Consider the following 27,456-nt stretch of genomic DNA (forward strand, 5'->3'; position numbering starts at 1 on the left):
GATGAAAGGCTGGAGGAGGAGGGATCCACCCCGGCAGGAAGGCAACAGGAAGACATGTGGGAATGAGGAAGAAGAGTGAATTAAAGTACAGACTGCAAACCTGGCACATCAGAGACCTGCTTTTGGCAAAGCAGTAAAAAGTGGGAAGTGTATGTATACACAGAGGCCTTGCTCTGGATCAGAGCCACCTCTGCATGCCTGGGTCAAAGGCAGTTATCCAATAAGCTGGCCTCTGGGGAATCTTGGCACTCAGGTGTCTAACAGGCTAGTAAGATCTCTCCTTGGACAGAGAGTACCGTTCCTTTTGACCAAGGGACCTGGAAGAATGTCTGTGAAGAGTTGAGACCAGGGAGCAGAGTTGTTTCCAAGATGTCTTAATTACTCTTAAGGCTGGTGGTTAGACTCCTGAGATAGATCTCTGGGTGACCTTGTTATAATGAAACCAGGGCACTGAGGTAAAATCGGAATGCATCTGTGATGTGAAAGGACCAGATCTGCTCTGTGTGTGCATGTGTATGTTTGTGCGCATGGATGCATGTGCACATGTACTTGTAAACGATGAGAGTAGATTTAGGAAAAGAAGAAGCATAAAGCAGAGGTGCTTTGAGGTGAAGGGAGAAGAAATGGAAATGCAAAGAAAAATCACAAGGATACCTTGCTTTGTTTTTCACTAGCCCTGGGGCCCAGAGTCGATCCTAAGTCACTATGATGTTACCCTTGGCAACATGCAGTACTTCATCTGAAGAAGGCAGAAATAAGACAAGAAGCTCTTGCACTGAAGGCTAATGCATTATGGAGGATGAAAGCATGAATCCCCATAACTTGAACACAGTATCAGAGAGTCTGGTGTTATCTTCAGAAGTCAGGCTCCAAACATCTTAGAAATGAAATTTGCTGGAAGCTTATTACAGTGGCCAAATGAGACAGGAATTTATAAAAACACTATTAGTTTTTTTGGTATTCAGAGACATTCATTTAAAACCAGTGCTTATTGGGCTGGGGTTGTGGCTCAGCGCTTGTCTAGCTCATGTGAGGCACTAGGTTCAATCCTTAGCACCACATAAAAAATAAATAAATGAAATAAAGGTATTGTGTCCATCTACAACTAAAAATATATATTAAAAACAACCAAACCAGTATTTACTCTTTCCTGATCACAGAATAAATGCTCATTGTCGAACATTTAGAAAATATAGAATGCAAAAAAAAAACAAACAAACATAGATTCATACATGTACCTGTGTACATGTCAGTCTTTGCAGAACCCAGAAGAAATCAAGGCATTTTATAGCAGCTCGTCTGTAACAGAGGATGTGCTTTGTACATAGATCACAAAGCTCTCAGAAGAAGAAGTTGTTTTAGCTTAGAGTTAGTTAGCTTACACCAGTCTGCAAGAAAAAAACTTCTGGGCAATGCTGTTGACATGAACAGGTCATGAACCAGAATTTGGGGCCATAAGAAAATGTGGGGCAAGCCCGTTACCCATTAAGGCCAACTTTGGTCTGTGTACTCTGGTCTGTGTGGCCAGTTGGTGGCCACAGACAGAACTAGCTAAAGACCCAAGCCGTTTCATTTGAGGCACTGTGTTACTGAAATAATTTCTCCTTGTACCAGAGGAACAAGCTGCTCTTTAGATTTTAAAATAATATTACTTTAAAGTCAGGGACAGAAAGAAAAATGCCACATGATACCACTAATTTGTGGAATCAAAAAAAGCTGATCTCATGGACGCAGAGGAGATCTGTGATTACCGGAAACTGGAAGGGTAGGCAGAAGGGGAAATGGATTAGTCAACATGTATAAAATTACCGAGAAGAAATAAGTTGTGGTATCCTATTTCATAGTAAGATGATGATAGTTAACAGTATTATACTATATATTTCAAAATAAGTTTCTAGAAGAGAAGATTTGGGGTGTGTTCTTATCACAAAGCAAGGATAAATGTTTGGGGCGATGGAAATGCTATTGACCCTGATGTGATCACCACACACTGTATATCTATATGGATACATGACGCTGCACCTCACGACTATGTGCAACTGTTATGTGTCAATTAAAAATAATATTTAAAGATATTTTTAATGAAATTATTTTAGGATGTGTCTTGTAAAAGCATCTGGAAAGTCCTTCATATTATGTTGAGCTATCATAACGTATGCTATCAGAACAGAGTGGGCTAAGAGGTGGTGGATATGGTGGAGCTCAAAGTGGTGTCCTGAGCCTGTACGAAGGTCCGGGGCAGGAAGGAAAAGCTTTGCTTCCAGTGGGAAAGGGAGCCTCCTGCCTTGTGCACTGTGAACAGAGTGCAGAAGGACACTGGTCTCTGGCTCTCTTGTTCTGCTGCTACATTCTATCCAAGGAGTCCTTTCTCCAGCCTCTCCACCCAGAAAGTAAAAGCTCCTCAGCACCAAGTCTAAGGATGAGTGGGTCCTGCAAAGGCTTGAACAAGACCTGTACTCACCACGAGACAAGCACCCTCCTCTCCACTAACCCAGATCCCATGGCAACTACACAAGATATAATTAACCTTCAATTAATATAGCTCTCCTCTCCACCCCCACTTTATTATTCTGCAAAAGAGTAAATTTAGTTGATTTCATACTTGAATTTTTCATAATTAAAATAAAAACACCATTTCACAGAAAGCTAACTGACTTAAAACAAACGGCTCTTAAAGAGGAGCTTGCATTTGTACAAAGCCTTTAAGAAATTCCATCAGGTGTGTAGGTGATGTATCCCATAGTATCATGATACTAAAAAGAACAAGAAGTACATATTTAACACTAGTTATTGCTGTTGATTAAAACAGCTCAGCCATTCATTTTACCACTGTAACCAATAGGTAACTAATAATTAGCTCTACAAAAATAACTTGGAGAAAAATCAGTCATCTTGCAATGTATTTATAACAGTTTTGTAAATAAAAGACCAAATAATTGCAATATGGGACCTGTATCACAGGAATATTAATGTTCAAGAACCAAGACAGAAATAGCAAATAAAGAAGATTACCAGACATACCTGAACTAATTCTGCCTTCAACTCCTCCTTCTCCTCCTCAGAGAGCATGCTAGAGAAGTCAGCACTGGCTACTGCATCCTCGTCTCTTCCTTGCAATGGTTCCGTCTCCAACAAACCTTTAGGCAAAATTAATAAACATAATGCAATTTAAAAAATAAACTTATGCCGACTTCTGTTTCCATACCTGGAGAACTAAAGACACTGGGTGACCCTCCCACTGGAAAACGAAAACTTCCAGAAAAGAAAAAAAATATCATCCTAACTGTGTAATGAGCTCTAAGAGCACAAAGAAGGCTCAGGAGTCAAAAGTGAGAACAGAAAGCCCAGGATGTAAGCACAATAAGCTTCATCAACTTTTGGCTTTGCCACACAGGTGAATTCTGGGTTTGCTTTTTACTATGTCAGGGGCCCCAAGACCCACCCAAGAAAGGGGTTTAATGTGAGACCTCTGTAGAAACCTGTGTCCCTGCAGAGTGACATCCCAAGAGGCAGGTGAACTAGAAATGAATGGTTTTCTTCTCCACAGGGGTATGCCCATCTTGAAACTCGGCATCTAATGGACAGACAGACAAAAAAAAAAAGAAAAAGAAAAAAAAAAAAAGAAAACCACCCATCTGCTGAGAACTGATAATCCTGAGTGGAATTGCAGGCGAACCTGTCACTTAACTCCACTCTATTGAGGGCTTCAAAACAATCTCCAGACCAGAATTTAAAATACGAAGGCTTTTCCCACTTTGGATGTGGTAAGAGTCCCAAATTGCAACAGTAGCAGCTGCCAGGAAACATTAAAAGACTAAGGTTCTGGCAGAGGACAACCAAAGGACGGGTTTTTGATGCCATTATTGTGCCGTGGTCTAACTACAGGACAGCTCAACTTGTAACTTGCTATACTAGAAAAATGCCTTCTCATTTAAATATAAAGAAGTTCCCAGGAAGGCCCCTGGGTGTCTGGCAGACATCCTGTGCCTGTGTTCTCTGGAGGACCAAGGAAACAGGCCCAAACATGTATAAAAGCTTCACTTACAATATGGTTCCTGACAGAGCTGGCATTTACACATCTGTGGAAAAAGGAGGGCCTTTTAATAGACTGTTCTGAAACAAAGAACTATCTATGTAGGAAGTTTAGACACCTTCACGCCATTCACTGGGTCAAAGCTCTGGACATTCTAGAAGACAATCCAGGAGTTTATACTTGTGAACCTCTGGGTAGGGTCATTCTTAAACAAGACACAATAAATAAAGGTAAACCAGGGAAGAAAGGATGGATAAGATTAAAAATGTCTCTTCATCAAACACTGCAAGAAAATGAAAAGACAGCCACTGACTAGAAGGTACCTGTCACATACATAATGAACAAAAAGCTTTGTTCCTAAAATATACAGAATTTCTGCAAACCAATTTTAAAACCAAAAAAATAACCCAATAGAAAAATGGGTCAAAAGACCCAAACAGACTCTTTCAGGGAAACAATCACAAATGGTTAACAAGCCTAAGAAAATCTGCACGACTTCATTGACACCCAGGGGAACACTCGTTGAATCATTCATTTCACATTGACTGGGTTAGCAAAAAGTTTCACGTTGATATTACTAAATGCTCATGACCACATGGAGGATCCAGATCTCACATGCTACTGTAAAGAATATAAATAAATAAAAATAATTTGGAAAATAATTTAGCATTACCTATTAGAACTTAATTTTCATATACTCTACAACCCCGCAATTCAACACCTATGTATGTATCCGGTGTTCTACATGAGCCTCAGATACTCTAAATGAACACAGAGGTCATTAATAACAACTTTCATGCAAGAGTCCATAAACAGGACGTTGCAGAAGTATGCCAGGGTGCAATTACACAACACAGGCTTGACAGCCCCAGCACAGAGAGAGAACAACAGCTATCCACACCATGTGGATAAAATTTAGAGACAAGACACTGAATGAAAAACACAATTTTCAGAAGAACAATAAAGCCTAATTCCACTCACATGAGACCCCAAAGCATACAAACTAAATAAAGTATTGTTTAGCATAAAATTATGTTTAAAAAGTCAGATAAGGATAAAGAATTCAGGACTGTGGTTTTCTTCGATGAAGACTGTAGGAACAGATGGAGGCTATAGGAACCCTATAGGATTAATGGCAATGCTTCATTTTTGGGACACAGAATTTCTGTGCATATGTATGTTCTGTATTTCACCCTTATTTTACAAATATTCTTTTCTTTACTTATTTATTATTCCATGAAACAATTAAAATGAATTTTATATGAAATGAAAAGACAAAGGTAAAAATTACCCTACATAATCAGAACATGTCAGGTAAAGAGAGTAAAAACATGGCTCAAGTTTGCATGGATCTTCTGAAGCTGGTCTTACCCTGAGTCCCTCAAACCTATATCCTTTTGTCTGAATCAGCAGGGTACCACTATCACCTTGCACCATTTCTAAGACTCTAACACACATTTGTAATTGGGGTCTATCACTGCTCCAGTGCCATCAGACCCTTTTCCTTCTACCCAGAAGCCAGTTTCAATGCTAAGAAACTTTCTTCTTCATAAGTAACATTTGTTCAGTGTAGAAGACAGTAGAATAAAATGATCCATTATTAATTAAAGTTGACATTAATCACACTATCTAAGAAGAGTAATCACTTTGGTTATTCCTTTCTTATATTTCTTCCATGTATAGATACACTGTCTTGTGTACTTGTAGAGCATGACTTATTTATTCAATGGGATATCATAAATATCTTTTCATGTCTAAAAGCACATATCTATGTTTATATATTTTTGATAACTGTATTTTGCTGCACTGATGATTGATGATTTATTTTGTTTCTGGGAAGCTGCAGTGAATATCTCCTAGCTAAATTATTAGTCAAAACATAGATGATTTACTATACATCAGACTATTCAGTCAAAGGGCAAGGACATTTTTAAACCTATTTTCAAATTATCCCCAGAGAGTATACATCAATATTATGCAAATACCAGAAACCTATGAAAATACAGACTTAGGAGAATATAGAGAAGACTCTTACCACAACAATGCAACTACAGACTATTGGGTGGAAATATTTTATTAATTTATCCAGTAAATATGCTTATATGTAGTCAATGTATTTTTAGCTAATATTTTACGATACTGTCTAAACCAGGAATCAGAAGAAATTCCAAGCACAGGTACAAGAAAGGATGCAGAAGGTAAGCTCTCCCCTACACTAGGGGTTAGAAGAGAGCAATGGTGGTAGAAAGTACAAGGCACTGTAGTCTTCTCCCCAACTCATCCTGGCCCCGGGGACTTACAAATATTGCTCAAATTTAACAGGAACCCAACTACTCAATCTTCCTTTATTTTCATAGTCTGAGAAGACACTGGTCAGAGAACTGGTCAGAGAGCTCCAAGAGATTAGACTTTTCAAGACCTAAAATATCTTTACTATCGTCCTATATTCTAGAAAGAAAGTCCAAATCTTATGTAATGTATAGTTGAATTGGGAAACTTCTAGTGAAGATAGGGAGAGGCAGACCCAATACCCAGCATTAATGATAAAGTGAGATATTCTGTACTGGACTCTGGCCCCGCTCTTCAGAGACCTCATAACTCTTTCAGAGTCTCACTGCCAGAAACTCCTCATTCAAGAAAACTGCCCCGAGACCAGGTTGCTAGCTAGTCCAGGTCCAAGGTTCCTCTCTTCTTTTTTCCATTTGTGCATCTATTTCCCTGCCACATCCTATCCCACTGGGTGTTTTTGGAGTTGAACAGTTCAGCACAAGGTGCCACATTAACACAAACAAAATGCAAACAAGACCTGGTGTGTTCAGCAGAGCATGTTCCACTCTCTGGGTCAGGAAAGCAGCAATCAAGTTATGAAGTCAAAGGATAATTACAGAATCAAGGAGTAGATAAAAATAGGAGTTAAATTTTTTTAAAAAGAGGGGGTGATTTACCAGTTAAACTGAATCAAAATCAGGAGAGAAAGAAAAAGAAAAAAGGAAATGATAAAAGATACCAAGTAACAGATGATGAGAGAATCGACTATAAAATTATAAGATTACCTGTTACCATAGAAGCAGATATTAAAGATTAAAAACATACATTTTGATGAAAGCAGTTACCATTGGGCAAATCCACTCAAGAATCACAATTTTTAGCAACTATCAGTACATTTTGAGCCAAAGGTGTCAACTGTGCCCCTCTCTTTGACACAGAGCAAAGAGGGCTATAGTGGGAGTTGAGAGAACTGGAATTCTAGTTGTAGTTTAGCCCCTAGCTAGCAAACTACATTTGACCTTGATTATTTTATCTGTAAAATGGACACCTATAGGATTGTTGCTATGATTCAATGCCACTTGCTTCCTTGGTAAGAAGTTGTTACCCCTGCAGCAGAGACTGAGGTTACAGGCCCCAGCCAGAGGTCTGGATGGAGGAGGGAAGAGAATCTCCCAACAATAAGAGCCAAAGCAAGGCTGAATCTGCTTGGAGGGTCAGCTGGGCCTAAACTCAGCTAAAGGAGATACGATCACAAGTAATGGGTATAGAAAAACCTCAGCATCAGAGACTATCACCTTCCCTGTGACTAAAGAACCATAAACAAATGTGAAGCACTGTATGGGTCACATGAGTCCTTCCTGATATACAGTCTCTCCTTGGACTAGGACAAAGGAAAAGGGGAGCTATCTAGAAAAGGAGAAGACTGACCCAGATGGTAACCGTTTATTGAGAAGTTGGGAATTATTTATAGGGGCTTTTAAAAATGACTGCATTGGAATGGACTAAGCCTAATATTATTCTCTCACTGCCCAAAACCTAGGAGCTCAAACTTAAATCAGGTATGGGTTTAAAAAAATACTGAGCACATGTATGTATGGGCACCAAGATGTAATGTGAATGAAGTCTGCAACTATGATAAGGAGGATTTTGCACTTAAGGACTGCCATTTTACTCTTTTATAAGCAAAATTATACATAAATAATATGTTTAATAATGGTAACAAAGAATCATAGGCCTGATTCTAGTGCAGAAATTGCACTACTCTATTGGCCAAAGGAGACCTCTGGAATGCAGGTAAGTGCTCAAGTATTTGTCAGGTGCTACCATAAATTTGCTATCACTATACCTAAAATTGGCCAGCAATATTCCCATCTTTGTGTCATTTGCAGAGATGAATGGCACAACAAACATAACTAAATGCAGTGAGTTATCACTTTGGCTTGATCCCAGACTTGCTGATGAGGAATCACACTCAATCCCAAGCTGCTGGGCCCTATCTAAGACTAGTCTTGCTCCAAAGCCTAAGTTCCTCTCTTATTCTGTTTTCTGCTGCTATAGCATAATACCTGACACTGAGTGATTTACAGAGAAGAGAGATTCATTTATCATAATTTTATAGCTGAGAAGTCAAAATCAAGGGTCCTACACTTGTGTGTCTCCTTGCTGTGTCATCCCATGGAGGATGGGCAAGACAGCACTCATCAGAGAGGAAGAAAGGGGACCAAACTCACCCTTTCACCAGGAATCTACTCCTGCAGTAACTAATCTAATTCCACATTAGCAGTTTGAATCCATAATTGAGGGCAGAGTCCTCATGATCTAACCATCTCTTAAAGTCCCACTTTGTAAGATGTTAGGGATTAGTTGTCAACACACGAACTTCAGGGACGTATTCAACACACAGCAGTGCTTCCCTGTCTTACAACCGTCTGAAGAATATTAAACAAAATGTTAGCAGCCATGAATCATGAGATGAGCTTTAGGTTAAGGTGCCCACTCCAATCTTGAGACCAAACCACCCGTTGCCATCCACATACTCTTAATGCATCCAGTCAAACATTCCTGGAGGTTAGATGGTGGCTTCATGGCCATAATTGACTTTGAGACCTGAAGTCATTACAAACTATGATTTTGCTTCAGTGACCATATCCTGTGTTATTGGCAAATATACAGAAATTACAGAATTACTTTCAAATAGAAACATAATATTGTACTAAATGAGGGAATGTAATAAATCCAGCGATGTAACCAAGCAAAGGGGAAAAAAAAAACCACCTACTTTGAAAAGAATACAAAATTATCCCAAGATTTAATAAAAGAAGGAATGCAATAAAGAAGCTTAAATGAAAATTAATCATGTCTTAAATAAGATATTTAAGACCATAATATTTATCACTTAATTATATTTTCTTCATAATGTCTGGTAAAAATAACCTCAGGAATTATTTTAACATAAAACTTTGGAATATCTCCATTTATTCCCCAAGGGAAAAACATTGAGCTAATCCCATTACTTTAGGATTTATGATTATTTTTAAGAGCACACTAAAACTAAGACAATTCTAGAAAGGTGAAAATTAAAGACATAAAACAAGTTTATTTACTAGAATCTTGCTTTATGCACATTTCTTCAACCCATCACAGAAATCTAAGTATAACTTCTCATGCACTTCTCTGAACTGCTTTTCATTCATTTTTTTTTAAAGTAACTTGTCACATTTCCTGTTGCCCATTAACTCTAGTAGAGGCTGCAATGCCAAGAACAATACAGGGGTGCTTTACCCCCTTACATCCTAAAGCCAAGTCTTGACTCCTAATGGATGAAAAGCCAAGGGATTTTAAAGTGGGTTCTGCAGGACTGGAGACCTCCTACCTCCAGCCGTTGAAAGTAGGGTCAGATTGTTGTAGGGAAACAGTGGCATTGTGGGAAATTTGCTTACATACACAATCATAAAAATAAATCATAATCCCACCTCTCAGAGGTCATACATTCAGTCTACATTTTTCCTACATACTGCAGTATACATATTTCTCCCACATTTTACTATCTAAGAAATTCAGATGCCTCTTACAATCAATAGTGTCTTAGTATTAATTGGCAGTATTTCTTTCTTTCTTGGTGGTATACAGAATGATGGGTATCTTAATACTTTTGGCACCTTAGAAGTTTCAAGTCACACACACACTGGTATATACTACCAAATCATACCTGAGTACCTATGGGAGATTGGCTCCAGGACCCCACACAAATAACCAAAGTCTTCAAACGCTAAAGTCCATTTTTAAAATGGCATTGTATTTGCATATAACCTACATATATACTCCCATATGCTACAAAAGTCATCTACAGATCTCTTATGAATCTAATACAATGTAAATATTATATAAATAATGTTATTCTGTACTGTTTAGAAAATAATGACAAGGGGAAAATCTGTACATGTTCAGTACAGGCACAATTTATTTTTCTGAATATCTTTGATCCACAGTTGGTTGGACCCATGAATGTGAAACCTGCATAAAGAAGAGCTAGACTGTATGTGTCCATATCTATGTAACTAGAAATGAGATATCATCACTTCTTTTCCCCTCTTCCTCTGTCACAGAAAACCATCTTAGATGACTACAGTTACCCTACCCTTATCTCCAGCAGAATCTTTGTAAAATATGTAAAGAACTGCTATCAGGCAGCCTCTTTGTTGCTCTTTAATGATAATTTTTGGCCTTAAGAGAAGTTAATGAGAGACTCAGATTTTCACCTGCAACCGAGTAGCATAATAATTTACTATTCTTAAGCCTTTTGGGGGGTTTCTTTCCCTGAATCATGCCAACATATGTTCTGAAACTCAGAAGAAAGGTCTGCCCCAACTCTGAAACCATACTGAGAGGGGCTTAGCTGTTACTACCACTGCAGGAGCTTTCCTCTCAGCAGCTGCTCAATTACTCTCTCAAGGGAAGAAGTAGAATAAATGTGTTTTTTCAAAAACACGAGCTAGGCACCAAACATATTATACATCTTATTTTTTTCTCTTCCTCCCCAGAAGCACATTAGTTAGTTGGCACTGTGAACATTAAAGGGTCTGAGATTTTACCCAACTTGCAAATGAACAAATGACCTGCTACAATTTCCCAAATGCTTGGAGAAGAACCAAGACTCTTGGCTAAAAGACTTATGGCATGAATGCCATATTTAGATTTGTTTTGGTTTAGATATGAAGTATCCCTACAAAAGCTCATGTTGAGCAATGCAGGAGTGTTCAGAGGCGAAATGATTAGATTATGAGATCTGTGACCTAATCAGTGGATTAATCAATTTGATGGGTTAGTAATCTAAATTGATTACTGGGTGGTAATTTGTAGGCAGGTAGGGCATGGTGGGAGAAAGCATGTCACTGAGGGCATGTCCTTGGGAACTACATTTTGTCCCTGGATGCTTGCTCACTCCTTCCTGGTTGCCATGAGATGAGCAACCCTAGATTGCCTCTGCCATGCCCTTTTGCCATGATATTCTCCCTCATGAAACAAAGCAATGGTGTCAGCTGACCATGGACTGAACCTCTAAAACTGTGAGCCCAAAATAAACTTTTCCTCCTCTAAGTTATCCTTGTCAGGTATTTTTGTCACAGCAATGCATATCTGACTGATGCAAGTTTGATTCTCCGAGCCACCAAACTCCCTAGAAAAGCTTAGGTGGATATAGTGCACACAATGGGTTTGCTTCCCAGGTGAATCTTTTTTAATAGGCAGTAAGCAAACCTGCCTGCTCTCAGACTCCTGTCAAACCCTCTGCTCACTGAAAGCCAAAGTCTGAAGCCTTCATAGCCGCAGCCTCCCCACTGGGAAGAGTCAGGGTAAGATTATGTCTCTCAAACTTTCTCTTATAGGACCTGCTCTACTTATATCACTGGATTAATACGTTAAGATAGGGCTGGGGATATAGCTTAGTTGGTAAAGTACTTGCCTTGTATGCACAAGGGCCTGGGCTCAATCCCCAGTACCACACACACACACACACACACACACACACACACACACACATACACACACACAAACACACAAATACCTTAAGATAAAAATGAAACGATCAAGTTGGCCAGATGCTGTTTCCATAATATCTGTCATATTTGTCTGTGCCTTTTAATTTTCATTGCTATGACAATGACTCAGGCTTCTACCACTACATACTCAGATTGCTGAAATTTGAGTCACATTTCATCTCCCTGCTTGTAGACTTTCCCCACCAACCAATCTGCACAACACTGAAATAAATATTTTGAACACATTACTTCCATAATGTCAAAACCCAGTTCAGAAACAGTCAATAGATGAATATCCGTTGCTTCTAGCCTAAATCTGAACATTCTTATACACACAGCTGGCTGCAAGTGATAATTGCAACTATACTGATTATGATTTTTTCCACTAGTCTCTTTTCCAGCTGGGCTGCCAAATGCAGTGTTCCTCAGTCACATCCTATCCATTCCCAGTCTTTAATGTCATTCCGTCACTGCTGAAAGACTTTTCTTTCTTCTCCTCAGTTTCTCTTCTAAAAATCCTGCCAAGTTGTCTAAAATCATAGAATAACTAGTATCAGGTTGTATACCTTAATTTGATTTAAACTGATGGCCCATCTGTCTTTGTATATATTAATCTGCACATTAGTCTCTCTATACATATTACTGCTATATACTTTATATAATATGAACTGCATTACAAATCACTTCATAACTAAGATACACAATACTCTGTAAATGTTATTGTCCACCTTAAAATGCAAGGAACATGTGAGTCACCACTATTAATAGTGTTGTTTTCCAAGCTTTGGTCTCATCTAATAATGTAGCTAAAACTAGAAATTATATCTATAATGCTCAGTCTGAGAATGTACTGTTCAATTGAATAAAGAAAAATTTTATGCTTTTTACTAAATATTTTATTTGAAGATGCTTCTGGGGTTGAGCATGTAAATTCTGAGAATCTATGGTTCCTTTTTTCTTCTTGTTCTTTTTAATGTGCTGCTTAGATGACCATCTAAATAGTGCTGATTTAAACTGACTCTCATCTCTAAATAAAGATTTCTGACTAGCCAAAATCTGACTTTAGCTAAAAATGGCAGTGATACATTATTACAGATAATGATCAACAAGTATATACAATTATATTCTTCCATTTCTCATTCAACCATTTCTGACAGAAAAGGTAAATATGTCATTGATGTAAAATTCTCAGGTTAACTGTGTACTGACAGCCTGGTAACCGGCAAAGTTACCAAAATTCAATGGAACACTAAAGATAGCAGAAGTTATATGGTACCACACTGTAATCAAGTACCCAGGGACTAAAGGAATAGACAACCTTCAAGAAGCTCGAACCAGTTAAGGTTTCTAGGATGCATATAAACCTAAATGATAATTTCCAAGATCTGACCAGGACTCCTACTCACCCCAAGGAATAATAATCTGAGAGCTCAAACTGGACTTGTTTAAGAAAGGCTTCCTGGTCTCATGTCCAACGCATGCCCGTGAAAGGCTCTGAAAATCATGTGTGGATTTGGATGATGGGTAGATCTGACCTGCTAACTCCATGGGTACAAAGACATTGCTGTGGACCATGGGAGTTGCCTGCTTCAGATAATCATTTCCCTGGGCTGAGGGAATGTTACTGCATTAAGACATGGCTTTGCTCTGCTGCCTGGCTGTCATGAATGGATCAGATTTCCTCTGCCATGCCCTTTCACCACGATGTTTGTCTCACACTGGGGCAAGAGCTGTGGAGTCAGTCAACCATGGTAAGACCATGAAGCAAAATAAACTTTTACTTCTCAAAAAAAAAATTAAAAAGAAAGAAAGAAAAAGGCATAGTTTTACAGTCTGAGATCCTCAGATTGGCTGCAGATTTGAGGCAGGTCATATTTCAATCTGTCATCTGCAGTGTTTTAGGATCCGAAATTTTATTTCACCAATTTACACTATATTCCTCTCATATTCACAGATAAATCCTAAATCTTTACTTTCTCAGAAAGAAAACAAGTATGTGAGAAGACAATTGAACCAAGGTCTTCATGACTTGAAGACACTTACAGCAGAGGCCATCAGCCTCTTGGATGTTTGTTTCTACTAACAAACATTTGGGGAGAATTATTTGCTAGTAAAGCAAACACCTTATGGTATACAGTAGGGCACACATGAAAAGCAAATGATTATGTGACACACATGGCAAAGAACAATGACTTCAAAATATTGCAGCACTCAATGAGCTGTATTTTACCTGCATGATTGTCTGTTTCTTCCTTTAGACGACAAGGTGTCTTTTTCTTTGTATCTCCTTGCTTTGTTCATAGGAGGAACTCAATAAATATTTGTGGAATAGTTTAATTAGCCATTGTGGCCTTACATACATATTGTTCAAATGTCTATAAATTAAACTTGCTACTCAGCACGGAGGCATCTCTCTTCTTGTAATGTTGAAGATAAAATGACCAAGATTTACAACCAATGTAATGGTTAAAAAGACTAGGGAAGTAACAACACACACACATATGTAAATAAGCCCTACTGGTAGGTACCATAACTACTTTTCTGTTACTGAGTCTTGCCCCTTCAAGACTAACATTGAAGTCACAGGCTAGTTTTCATTTTATCAATGTTTTGTTTGATACATCAATGATCTGTTTCACATTCCCAGAAAAACAAATCTAAATCCCTCCTTCCTAGGAAAAGCTACAAATAAATAAGATGAGAAATATTAAGTGAGATCAGACTTTTCATGCTTGACAGACCACCCTACAATGGCAGCCCCATTTGGTAAACCAAGACAAGTTGAACACTGGTATTTACCTGAGACCATCTGTAGTAGAATGGCGTCTCTTCATGTCACCAGGGCATAGTTGTGTTATATTTTCTAACCTTATGTTCATCTATGTTGCTTAGAATATATCAGTAAAAGAAAGCCTTACTTGACTGTGTTACAGATATTTTTAAAGAATTTTAAAGAAACTGTTGTAGAAATAGGTCAAGGGAATGGGTATAGAAGACATCAACTTTTCTGAAAGAAAATCAGAAATAAAGCAGCTTGAATTTCTTACAGTTGATTTGGTTGGTGTGTTCCTCCAGGGGCTGCTTCTCAACTTGACTCTGGTGGGGCCAACTTGACTCACAACCAAAGAGGGAGCCACCCTGACCTGGGCTTTTATTCCTGACATGGGGGTCACATGGCCTTGTCTGCTGTTATTGGAATTCCAACAACAACACTAAAAACTGGAGAAACACTGAACCAGTTTTCATTTAAAAATGTAAAATATTTACCATAAATCTTCCCAGCTTCTCCAATTGCCTACATTTCAAATAGAAGATGAAGGTATTTAGGATATTTTTGAAAGATACCACACTGATGCATACTGGATAACACTGCAAGTCAGACCAAAACAATCCAAAAATAAGGTCATTAAAAACACAGTAGCCATAAACCTATGAATAAAAAAACCTACATATATAGTTATGGAGAAACAAAAAATATTTAAAGCTCCTGATGGATAGACTCCAGGAACTTCCTTCTCTAAATAAACTCCCACACTGCATGAGGAAAAATAAATAAAAACGATTGCAAGAATGGGTACTGGCCACCCAAAAATAGCTGCACCAGCTAAGCCTATAAGTCATGTTCCTTCTCTCCGCATTCCACCCTATTTCACAGCATGCACATTCAAATTCACCTGTCATGGGACTCGGAAAAGGAAGCCAAACGTGCGTGACCAAAGATAAACCTCCAAATTAAACACTCAGCCTTATATTTTTGCCTTATGCAATAAGGGAGACTGTCTCATTTATATTAGAATAAAACACCAGAGAAAACAATTACTCTGAATGCAAACTCATTAATAAAAATTAACATCCATTTTATTTAAAAAGAAACTCACCCTCCTTCTCCTTCTCCTACTACCAAGTTCACTTGAGAACTGGATTTTCTATTTGTGTATTTGGTTCCCTGAGTCTTTCTGAGATACATAAGCTACAGTCATAGGCTCCGGGACCAGTTTCATCTCCTGCAACCCCTGAGGAAGTGAGACGGACTCAAGCTTGCACATGCCCAGCCCTGCCCAACAGGCTACATTCTAACCTGGGTCATTCCCTGGATGTTCACTAGTTTTGATAAGTGCTGGGTCATCCCCTACGGCTAGTTCAAGAAAAACAGTAAGCTCCTTCCCTGGGTAATGGAGGACCCCCCCCCCACCAACCCTCGACTCCCACCCTATGAACAGGAAGCAGGATAAAACCTAACTTTTTCCCAAGGTATATTTAAAGAAAGGAGTAGGTAGTAAGAAACACCTCTTCAGACAGGCCTGAGCTTTTTAGGGTTCTCCAGTCCTTACACAATACCAAGGCTATGGCAAGAGTGATATCATGATATGACCACCAACACACCGTTCCTGGACCCAGGCCTACTGGTGCTGCAACTGCACTTGGAGACCTGCAGATCTGAAAAGCTCTAGTCAGAAGTACAGATGGTCTTTCCTTGACTTCAAGCAAATTAGGTCAAGAACATTCACATTATTCTAGTTTCTCTTATCAAGTCTTCAGCATTTCAAATAGCTGTTACTAACAGTGTCTAGGTAAAAATCTCTTTTCCTCCTGAAATTTGGAGATAAAAAATAAGACCTAAAAGAGATGAAAAGATGTGTTTCTGAATCATGGAATGTTTAGCAAACATAAAATGTGCAGGAATCTAAAAATTTTGAGGCGAGCCACAGACAAGAAAATGTAACAGCCAAAGGAAGTAAAAAGACAACTCACATGTAATAAAGACAATGCCAATGAAAATCACAAAAATATAGTTTTTTTCTTTCATCTAAGCCATTCAGCAAAACTGAAAAAGTTGGATAACAGCCTGTGTTGAAGAGGTGGTAGAGAGGAAGGTCCTTCTGCCTTTGATTATTCTATCTGTGAAAATCAATCTGCAAAATACAAGGACTAGACCTAAGGAGAAATGTATAAAATATTTACTGCAGCATTGTTGGCAAGTGGCAGAAAACTACAAACACTGAAATTGATACAGTATAACAAAACTGTAGTGCTATTTTTTAGCTATTAAAAATAATGACATGAGCTGGGTGTGGTGGTGCGTGCCTGTAATCCCAGCAGCTCTGGAGGCTGAGGCAAGAGGATCTCAAGTTTAAAGCCAGCCTCAGCAACTCAGCAAGACCTTGTCTCTAAATAAAATACAGAAAAGGGCTGGGGATGTGGCTCAGTGGTTAAGTGCCCTTGGGTTCAATACCTTGTACCAAAAAGTAAATAAATAAATAAAGATAATGAAATGAACTAACATGTATTGTCCATGAGAAATTTTCTTAGTATATTGTAAAAAAAAAAAAAAAACAAGTTGTTGCGTCACGTTTGCACACAACCCATTTGGAGGAAGAATAAAAACACCTCCTATATACAAACATGAATATCCATCTATGAGTTTTTATGAACACTGAGGAAGGTGAGAAAAGACACATGGTAACTGTTGATGCAGGCTACTGTACCAGGTGAGACTGTACAGGGAAAAGGAAATTATTGACTCTGTTTAAATTCCTCAGTATTGTTCAAGTGGTTACCATAAACATGTAATGGATAAAATTGGTATCTGAAGCTAAAATTTTAATATAAATAAATAAGAAAGGATTTTACAAGTCCAAAATCTTAGTGATACACATAGGTACTCCTTCCTAGTCAATTATGATAATAAAGATAGTTTTTAATCCTGGCTGTTTATATTTTAAATATATAGAAAATGGGACTTTAGGTTCAGGAGTCCTGTGATCTCAGAACTATAGAAAGGGAGTCTTTCCGGACATTTAAATTACTCTCAGTACCACTGAGAGCAATTTGAGGTAAAAGTCAGTAAAGACTTCCTTTCTTTAACAAATGCCTCTTTCCCATTCTCCTCAGCCAACAATTATTACTATCCCTTTTCAGTGAAATTAGAGAACATTTGAATACACAATATCATAGATGAGGTTTGATTTTGCCTAACAATATTAACTGGGAGATTCAGAAAAGAATTACAGAAGACAAGTAACAACAAAAAGGCAGAATGTTTGTCATCCAAAAGTGGATTATTTATATGCATTATGGAAGTCCATGCATCATAAAACATCATTTTCCAGAAGAACAATAAATGATGACATAATTTTAAAATATACAAACCTGTAGTTTCAATTTTATATCAATTATTATATAAAATGTATATATTTCTACGCATAGAAAAATCCTATAAGAAGGAAATTCACAAAAAATCTTCAAAATGAATATTACTGGGAAGTGTATTTGTGAGCAACTTCTTTTCACTACTTCTAACTACTTTCATGTGTTAGATTTTCTATAATAAACATGCATTAATAAATAAATGCATCATTCTAGAATAGCTTCCAGGGGGCCTCTGCACCACACTTGTGGACCTTACTACAAACTGGTCATTAACATCTCAGCAGGCCAGCCTCTGGGCAGGGGGTCAAGGCCAGGAGCCCTCAGCACTGGAGCCTGCCGGTCTCCTGCACCAGGCAGCCTTCAATTCAGCCTTGTCAGTTCATCATTAGGCCCTTTCTGATCCCATGTTTGCTCCTGCTGTTCTTTGGCAATTGTGCTCTTCCCTAACATTTTCGTGTGCCCAATATCACTTCATCCTAAAGCGCAGGTCAAATGGTTCCTACACTGTAAAGCTTTCTTCAGAATCAGCTCCTTCCTCAGGGATGTCGTACCCTTCCTCTATCACCTGTTCCATTCTAGCACTTACCACCTTGAATTTAGCGCTTATGAGGCCTTTCCTATGACCTAGTCCAGAGCAGAGACATGACCTGAATCATGAGCACACTGAGCACAGCTGTGGCATATAATAGGTGCTAAAAAGAATTTGATGCAAAATCAATAATACATAGTTTACTAGAATGAAGTAGAATATTATATCCTACAAAATCATTCAGAATCATTGGAGGCTGTTGCCCCAAATCACCAATTAAATAGAACAAACAAGAAGGATCATTATATCAGAGAGTTCCCCTGAGGGTGTCATGGAGCTTATGGAAGAGAAGCTGTTTTAGATTTAAAATAGAAACCAAAGGCCATTTTGCCCCTGAATTCAAACAAGATGGGATTTTACATACACAAAAATAAAAGGAGTAGATGGGTCTTCTCAACCGGCTTAGTGATATCACCAAAGTGGGGGGGGGGATATATATAATATATATATATAATGATTTTATCCATAACATGTAATGGATAAAATTACATGTCAGGATAAAATTACATGTTATGGATAAATATTGAAAATTTACAAATTTTATCCATTACAATATATATATATTGATTGCTTCCTTTCACTTTCAGTGGGAGGCAAGTGCACATACTACAAAATCATGAATAGAGTGGGTGATGGAACTCGAATGAACCAATCAACCACTCAGCCAAAGTGGGTCCAGATATTGGAAGGAGGCTGAAGGGACAGTGTCTTTGGAGACCAGCTGAGCAGGACAGATAGAATCAATCACACAGTTCCCAACTTCAACTCCCTAGCAGAACCGTCCTCCTGCCTATCAGACAGGCCTTCCATTCCTCCCTCACTCAGAACCCTTCACAGCACTGGCCAGTCTCATGCTCCCAGACACACTTACTCCATCGCTTTCTCTGGAGATAAATGACTACTGAGATACATTTAAAAATTAGGACAAGTTGAATTATTGAGAAAGAGCCTCTATCCTTTGTCCCTATTTTCTGAAAACATTTCCCGTGTTTCAAATGGAAAATTTTTCAAAGAAAATCCACTTTTAAATCTGTTCATACTTCATGCAATTGTCAATTTTCAACACATTTTTTTTAAAGAATGACTGAATCTAGAACTATTTCTTAAAAAAAGAAGCTCAACTATTTTAAGAATTTATTAATGGAATTTGTGGCATGCAAAACACAGAAGAAAGCAGGAAGAGGCCCAAGTTCTCTGAAAATTCTTCTCAGATGACAAACAAAACCAAAAAACGGAAGTCTGCAAAAGATGACTGAAAGAAGAGCTTAATAATCAGTTTTCAAAAACACATTCTTTATAAAAAAAAAATTAACAAGTGCTACCTCAGAAGCTTAACATGGTGTAGCAACTATGGACTATGACCAAGACCTCAGGCTCTTCCCTGGGTCCGATGTAACCTACCCCAGGCAGTGAGATGGTGACCCACACACTAAGGGACTTCATTAATATCACAAAAACACAAGGAAAGTTGTTCCTTATGAAAACATTTTTATGCCTTCAGATCATTTAAAATTTTTCATCCACATCTTATTTCCCATATTTGGTGATATAAGTGCTTAATTGTAACACATTTTAATTGAAAAAAAGTTTCTTAATGCCCAGAATTTAACACTTGACATTTTTTGGTCTCATGTATCATGAAAATCTAATTATTTAATACATCATAAAAACCTAGCAAGACATTTTTTAAGGTTATGTTACTGGTTTAAAACCAAATCAACAGATTCCAGCCTTTGATCCTTCAACTTATAACTCAGTTCCCCAGATGCGTAGTTACAAATGCTTATCTAAATTTTCAAAAAAATAACTCTCTTTTTGAACTCAAGGAAACTTTTCATGTTTCAATGAAAAGTTACTTTCTCATCTAAATCAGATTTTAGTTTCTCAGCAGTGTCTGGATTCTATAGGCTCTTCGTCTCCCTAGGTGACAGAAGAAATCAATAATGTCACAGTTAAAAGTGTTTATCCCTAAGGAAAATCAGCTGACTTCACCCATTTTGGCTCTAAGTATTTAGCCTGGGTTTCTCAGCTTCATCACTGCTAACATTTTTTAAATGGAGAATTATGTGGGAAGTAGGTGCTGTCCTGTGCATTGTAGGATGTTTAGCAGTACCTCTGGCTTCTGCCAACCCTATACCAGTGATACCCTTCTTCCTGGATGTGACACTCAAACATGTCTCCAGTAATTGTCCAAGGTGCTTACACTATGCCAGGCACTGTGATCGGAGTTTTATGTACGTTTTTTATTCAAAGTGCCGGGGATGGAACCCAGAGCCTCAATCACGCTAGGCAACCACTCCACCAATAAGCCATATCCCCAGCCTTATGCACATTATTTCACATAGGTAAGTTAAATATCACTGGCCCTAATTCTTAGGTAAGAAAATTGATGTTCACAGAGAGAAAGTGGTGGAGCTGGGTTCTTCCACTTTTTTGTGTTCATGTGACCCATTATCTAAATGTGTCCTGGCATCCCCAGCTTTGGAAACTGATGATGTTCGTGGTCATGAATTTATAAAAATATTTCCACTGCTCCATGCATCCAAGTAGGTGTGTTCAGGGATAGAAATGGGTGGTAATTCTACCCAGTGAGCAGAGATGGAAAATGAAGGGGATTTCGCAATTGTTCCATCTCTAGTAAATAGCTGAAAATCATTTATCCACCTGAGCCTACAGGTTTCAAACACTGCACAATACAGGGCAGCACAATAGATAGAAGACTCCAATTGCCTGAAAGGGCTTAAAGAACTAGTAAGAGTCTCCCAGCAGCTGAAGGTCTTGTGGGTCACCTCTGCTGTATTCAAGATGCACCAGAAACTGACTGCAGACCTCTGTCTCTGAAAGAGAACAAACCTTAGACTTCTTCCTTTGTAGAGAAAAGCAGAGTACAAGATCACACTCAGTTCAGCTCGCCAAAAGCCCTTGGCTTGAAGCCCAGGGCACAATCCTAGTTCCTGGTACAGTTTTGACTCTGCTTGACCTTCCCACATCATGGCTTCAGAACCCAGGGCTAAGCGATCACCTGCCCCAGGCACGTGACCTAAAGCTGGGGCATCTGACCCAAGTAGATTCCAGCAGTGAGCTGCTGTTCACCCCATAGCCTTCTGACATTCCCTACCTCCATCTTTCATTTCCTTTTCTTTGAAGATGCCAATGACCTTACTGCTTGGACACCCACGTGTCTTTTTAAACGCTGGAAATTGGATGGTGTCACCTCTCACCTCTGAGGATTACCAGGTTTCAATTCCCCTTTGATCTTATCACCTCTTCCCCAGTTGGGCACACTTGGCTTGTTAAGTTCCTGCCACCACTGAACCCTTTCCGCTGAATCTGAACCCTTCCCACTAAAATGTCAGTAAAAGCAAACCACCACATGGCTTATACTTTCCTGGGATACATCCTAGTTGAGAGTAATCATGGGAAAGACACCCTTGTTTCCAAAGTATGCCCTAAACTTAAGAAAATGTTAAATTATTCAAATTTGCTTTTTTAAAAAATCCTTTTGACTACTCTACCTGTTTTGAGCTTTAAACTTTTCAAGTCTTTACTTTTGGGCCTGGTAGGTAAAAAGAGGGGCAAATAGTTCCCTAAAATTCTCTGTGGTAGGAAAAGAATTGAGAAATGAAAATTAGCTGTAGAAAAATAAGGAAAGTTACATTTCTTGCAAGTCTGAGCTAGTGAACTTGCTCATATTCCATATTGAACTGGATCACGCGGAGAATGTGTACATTTTAGAGATATTAGAGATTATGAAGAGAACAGATCTACCAAGATGAAAGAGTAAAGTGATTCAAAGAATTGGAAGTGATCCAAAGTAATCGCACATAGAAAGACTTTCATCTGCACAAGGGACACTTGCCATAGAGGGGGCTTGTTCAAAAAGGAGGGCTGTCAGCTCTTGCCTTAGCAAGCAAGAAGAATGATAATGAAAAGTTCAGAAAGAATAATTGTGAGTCTATTTTAGGACATATTTTCGGATTGTAAACTATATGTAACTTTACATAGTATACAAAAGGCTGGGGAAATCTTTTCTGGAGATTCTGGAGGGAGATTCATCACATGCTTATTCTGAGTTAAAACCACAGACCTGGCCACCCAGCTCTGAGAAGGAGCACTTTCCTTTCCTTCTTCTTCTCTTCCTTCCCAATTTCTTCAGAAAGTGGTGACACTTCTGATATTAAGAGGGAGGATCTGAATGCTGAGTCTGCCACTAATGGACCAAGTGACTCTGAACAAGATTCCTCCTGACTCTCACCTCTGTGACTCATGTGTCAAATAAGGGTGACAGCATGTCAGACCTATAAGTCTGTTTAGACACCATGGTGATGAGTGAGGTAGAGAGTCTAAGAATAGTCTGATATCAAATACAGAAATGTGAGGGGGGAAAGGGAAGTTCTATTATCACAGAAATTTGTTGTATGATTTTAATTGAAAATGATAAATACCAAAGTATATGTTATGGATAAAATAAGTATCTATTTCAAATTACGAAATATCATATACTTCCTATAAGCTGCTGAATGCATAACTCAAGAAACACTCAATGTATGACAGATTTCTTAAAAACAATTTGGCAATTGTTGGTCTTGCATTGAGACAGAAGCCAGGATGATAATTATTTGTTTTCTTTATTTCTAGGACACCAAATATCAAAACTTGTTTATACATTAAAACTACAAGTAAGTCTTCCCATTAATGCAACAGTCATCAAAGTGTTGGAACTATTCTTATGTTTCTGGTGCTACTGTAAGTTCATGTTTGATCTTATTTCTCTCTGTGACAGTCACAACGATTTAGAATATGGGATGAAGGTTTAAAATAAAATACAGGCTCTTAAAAACAACCACAGTTTTGGAAACTATAGAAAGCTTATTTTTCCTTATTTTCCTGAGTGTTTGATGATTCATACATTCAAAGCCAAATTTAAGAGCATGATTTCAGGCCTACTAAAGTTGGATCTTTGAGGTCAACCTTGCACATCCATGTATTTTTCAGCTCTGCAGGTGACATTGATGGGTAGCCAATGTTGAAAACCTCTGATTTTAAAAGATAAGATAGGAAGTGAACCCAGCACTAGCTCCAGATCCTGGAGAAACCATGGTCATCAGGCAGGCAGGGCCCCTGCTCTCCTGTGGCTTAAGATACATGATAAGCACGTGAGCAACAACTCACTTGGCTGCGACAGTGCTAAAAGGGCACTGTGACAGGACAACTGGAGACAGGGTTTCTGTCCCAGTGAATGACCACCAAAAGCTTGAGAAGTTAGGGAATGTCTCTGAAATATGGGTCAGTAGTTCTGACCTTGAGAGGCCGTCATGTAAAAAAATTCCAAAGGAAAAGAGTTTTCCAGGCAGAAGTGACAGCTACTTCAAATGCCTTGCTTGGTACATCTATTGAGGGTTTTTATTTGTTTTTGTTTTATTTTGTACCAGGGATTGGTACCAGAAGTGCTTAACCACTGAGCCACATCTCCAGCCCTTTTTATTTATTTTTTTTTATTTTGAGGCAGGGTCTTGCTAAATTGCTTAGGGCCTCGCTAAATTGCCGAAACTAGCTTTGACCTTCTGATCCTCCTACCTCAGCCTCACAAGCCACTGGGATTACAGGTGTGCGCCACCATGCCCAGCCTCTATTGAGTTTTTGTTTGCTTTACAGACAGGGTCTTGCTTTGCTGTTCCTGCTGGTCTCCAATTCCTGGGCTTTGATGAACCTGTGCCTCTGGGGTGGCTGGGGCGACTGGAGCCTGACTCTGCTATCTGCTCAGCTTTAGACAGCCCTTCCACTAACAACAACAACAAATGCATACAATGTAGAGTGTTTCTTCTAGACCTTTTCCTGCTATCAGTTGCCATACCCAATTGATTGCAAACTAGAGGTTGACAAGGGACAAGAAAAAGTCACTCTTAACATTGATCCTACAATTGAAATGGAAATTTTAACTCTATAGGTGATCCCAGACCACAGCTAAGGATTAAAAAGCATGGGGTCTTATATTTGTCCCCCCCCCAGAAAATTTCCATAGAACTCTCTGTCTGAATCATGAAATCTAAGAAAACTGATCTAAAAAGTGAACTGTCACTGTTACTCTCCAGAAAATCAAAAGCCTATGGAGTTGTAAACTTTTTGAAAGTCTGAGCAAGGCCTTCATCCCCACCAACTCCCCAGCTCAAGCCACAGGTTATCTAGCAGCTGCTCAATCAAAAGGTGCTGCATAATGACTGCAAGTCAGCCTGCACTCTTGCTAACATTGAGGCTGGTATAGATAAGGACAGCTATACCTTGACTCATATATTTTTAAATATATCTTAATAAATATATATTTTCATTCATATGTGCTTTACCTATTTTTCATGTGTTTACTTCATGATATATATATATTTGTGTGTGTGTGTGTGTGTGTGTGTGTGGTGCTAAGGATTGAACCCAGAACCTTGTGCATGGGAGGCAAGCACTTTACCAACTTAACTATATACCCAGCCCTTATTTTTCATATTTAATATGCATGTTTTGCATAGGTATGCATGGGTTTTCATATACATATAATGTTGTCCTTCCCCAGCAGTCTACAGCTATGTAATGCCCCTTCAAGCTACACAAACATAGGGAGGGCTCTTAACAAAGGAAATCACAGAAGAACTGCTAGGGACTTTCCAGCTACACTTTAAGCCCACTGGTTCTCAGTTATTTCTTCATCACAGTACTCTTGAGGGCTGTCGCACAACCTACCAACAACAGTGATTCTATGGAACGATGACCTTCCATGGTGAGGACAGATATTTCCTCTACCCTCTTCCACCATGGAAAGCACACCAGAATGGGGAGGGAAGGAGGAAGAGATGGGAAAGGGGACTATAAATATGGCAACTTGGAAAGAACTCACTAAGTACTTCTGCCATACCCCACTGGGGAACAGATCTTAGCTGCAACCCCAGACTCCCAGATTCAGAATCATGGTGTAATTTAAAAATATAGCCTTTAACGTTAAATGGGCCTGAACCTAGTCTCTGCAATACAGTTATTAATTGAATGACTGTGAAGGAATTGGGACGATTCAGCTATATAAAATATTGGGTACAATGTCTAACACATAAAAATAATGACCAGATATTGGCAAAGACTACAATAAACAACCAGTTAGGCAGAGCTGAACTACACAGGCAGTGCCCCGGTAGTTGAATGTCTGCTGTCAGGACATGGAAGCTGATACCATCTTTCACACTGGTGATGGATCCAGGTTTCACTCGAGTGGCCACACCAGGGCCTGATTTTATTACCAAGGTACTCAGCGGGTCTATGAAGACCAGGAGAGAGCAAGTGCATGTGGGGGAGTGCAGACTCAGGCCTGCCACCAAGCAGATAGCACAGAGCGCCTGCTTGTTTTTGTTTAGAACCACGCCTAGTATTTTCTTTTCTCTTTGGTTTCTTATGGATTCAGTCCTAGCTGGGAAATTAACAGAAGGAACACAGATCAATGCTTATTTCCTTAGAAATGAAGATGGGCAACAGACAGACCAGTTCTTAAACTGCAATGCACCAAAAAAAAAAAAAAAAAAAAAGACAAGCCTTTCTTCTTCCCCCTGCAAATGGAAGAAGTCTCTGGCAACAGCACGTCCCCTGGTGGCTGGGTGATGTCACAGCAGATTTTTCTGCACTAAAGGAGCAGTATGCATGAGTCACATTATAGCTGAGTGATCATTTCTTTTCCCCTTAATATCCTGTGTTCTAACTTGCCATCATGCTGAGATCACATAGAGGTCTCACCGTAAAAGGAAGAGTGGAATTTCTTTTGTTTTTTTTTTAAAAAAGTATAGCTACATATTAATCCAAAAGAACTACATGTTGCTTGGATTAGCTGAATTTTAAAACACTTGGCATTAAGGGCAGGTGTCAATGTGACTGGGTGATAGTTGAATGCCTACAGCTAAATGGCTGGCATCCTGAGTGTCAGTCAGGCTCATCACCAAAACAAAAATTTCCACTTGGAGTTAAACCAACCTCCCCTCCCTCTCAGTCTTTTCTACAACAATGACCAGAGAACAAAGTTTTCTTCCCCAATAGCATGTTACAGAAACTATTAGGAAAATGGGTGGTTATGTGATAGCTATGTCAGGGTCTTTCATTCATAATTTTGTTTAAATCTTTTATGATTCCACTTAGATTCTGTCTTGGAATAGCAAGTTATATATACTATTATACTACATAAATACTGGCTCTTTTATTTTTCCTAAATTCACTTGTTTAAAAATTAGTGATAGTTCATGATAAGGTATGTTGGTGTCCAATGAACAGAGGGTTGAAAAATGGGAAGTCCCTGAAGCCTGCAATGTGAAGTTCCCACAGCTGTTTATTTCTTCATTTGTCCACAACACTCTTCTCAGATGATAGAGAAACATGCTCAGAGTATGTTTGGTCTTACACTCAGAATGTCTACACCTTATTTCTCTATTTTAACAAAGTACATCTGAACGCAGAAAAGCTGGCTCAGTCCTAGCTTGTGAACTAACAAAGGAAAAAAAATTTTATGCTCATTTCCTCAGAAATGAAAATGGGTGCTGGGTTGTCGCTGAGTGGCAAAGCTCTTGCCTAGTATGTGTGAGGCACTGGGTTTGATCCTTAGCACTGCATTTAAAAAATAAATAACATAAAGGTATGCTGTCCATCTACAACTACAAAAAAAAATTTAAAAATCTGGTAAGGTGAGCTGCCAGCCAGATAGAAACACTGCTGTTCTTGGATATCTATAATACAATACAAGTCAGATTTGCAAGTAGGAAAATTCCTGTAAAATTTCAGTTAAAATAAAAATATTTGTTATTTGCCAGTTTTAAACATATATTATTTCTTTACCATTTTCTCTTAAAATTAAGGATACAGGATTG

General features: G+C 38.7%; 1 protein-coding gene across 10 annotated transcripts in view; it reads right to left on the bottom strand.

The window, feature by feature from the left end:
- Window positions 1–27,456, bottom strand: part of Tpd52l1 (TPD52 like 1) — a 91,026-nt gene that overhangs the window by 38,137 nt on the left and 25,433 nt on the right. For all 10 annotated transcript variants that reach the window (XM_021733322.3, XM_005335380.4, XM_078019241.1 and 7 more), the window contains exon 2: window positions 3,022–3,137. In XM_021733322.3, the coding sequence (XP_021588997.1) occupies window positions 3,022–3,137 (116 nt within the window). The remainder of the gene's footprint in view (window positions 1–3,021; window positions 3,138–27,456) is intronic.

Source organism: Ictidomys tridecemlineatus, chromosome 8 (assembly GCF_052094955.1).
Source record: "Ictidomys tridecemlineatus isolate mIctTri1 chromosome 8, mIctTri1.hap1, whole genome shotgun sequence".
Taxonomy (NCBI): domain Eukaryota; kingdom Metazoa; phylum Chordata; class Mammalia; order Rodentia; family Sciuridae; genus Ictidomys; species Ictidomys tridecemlineatus.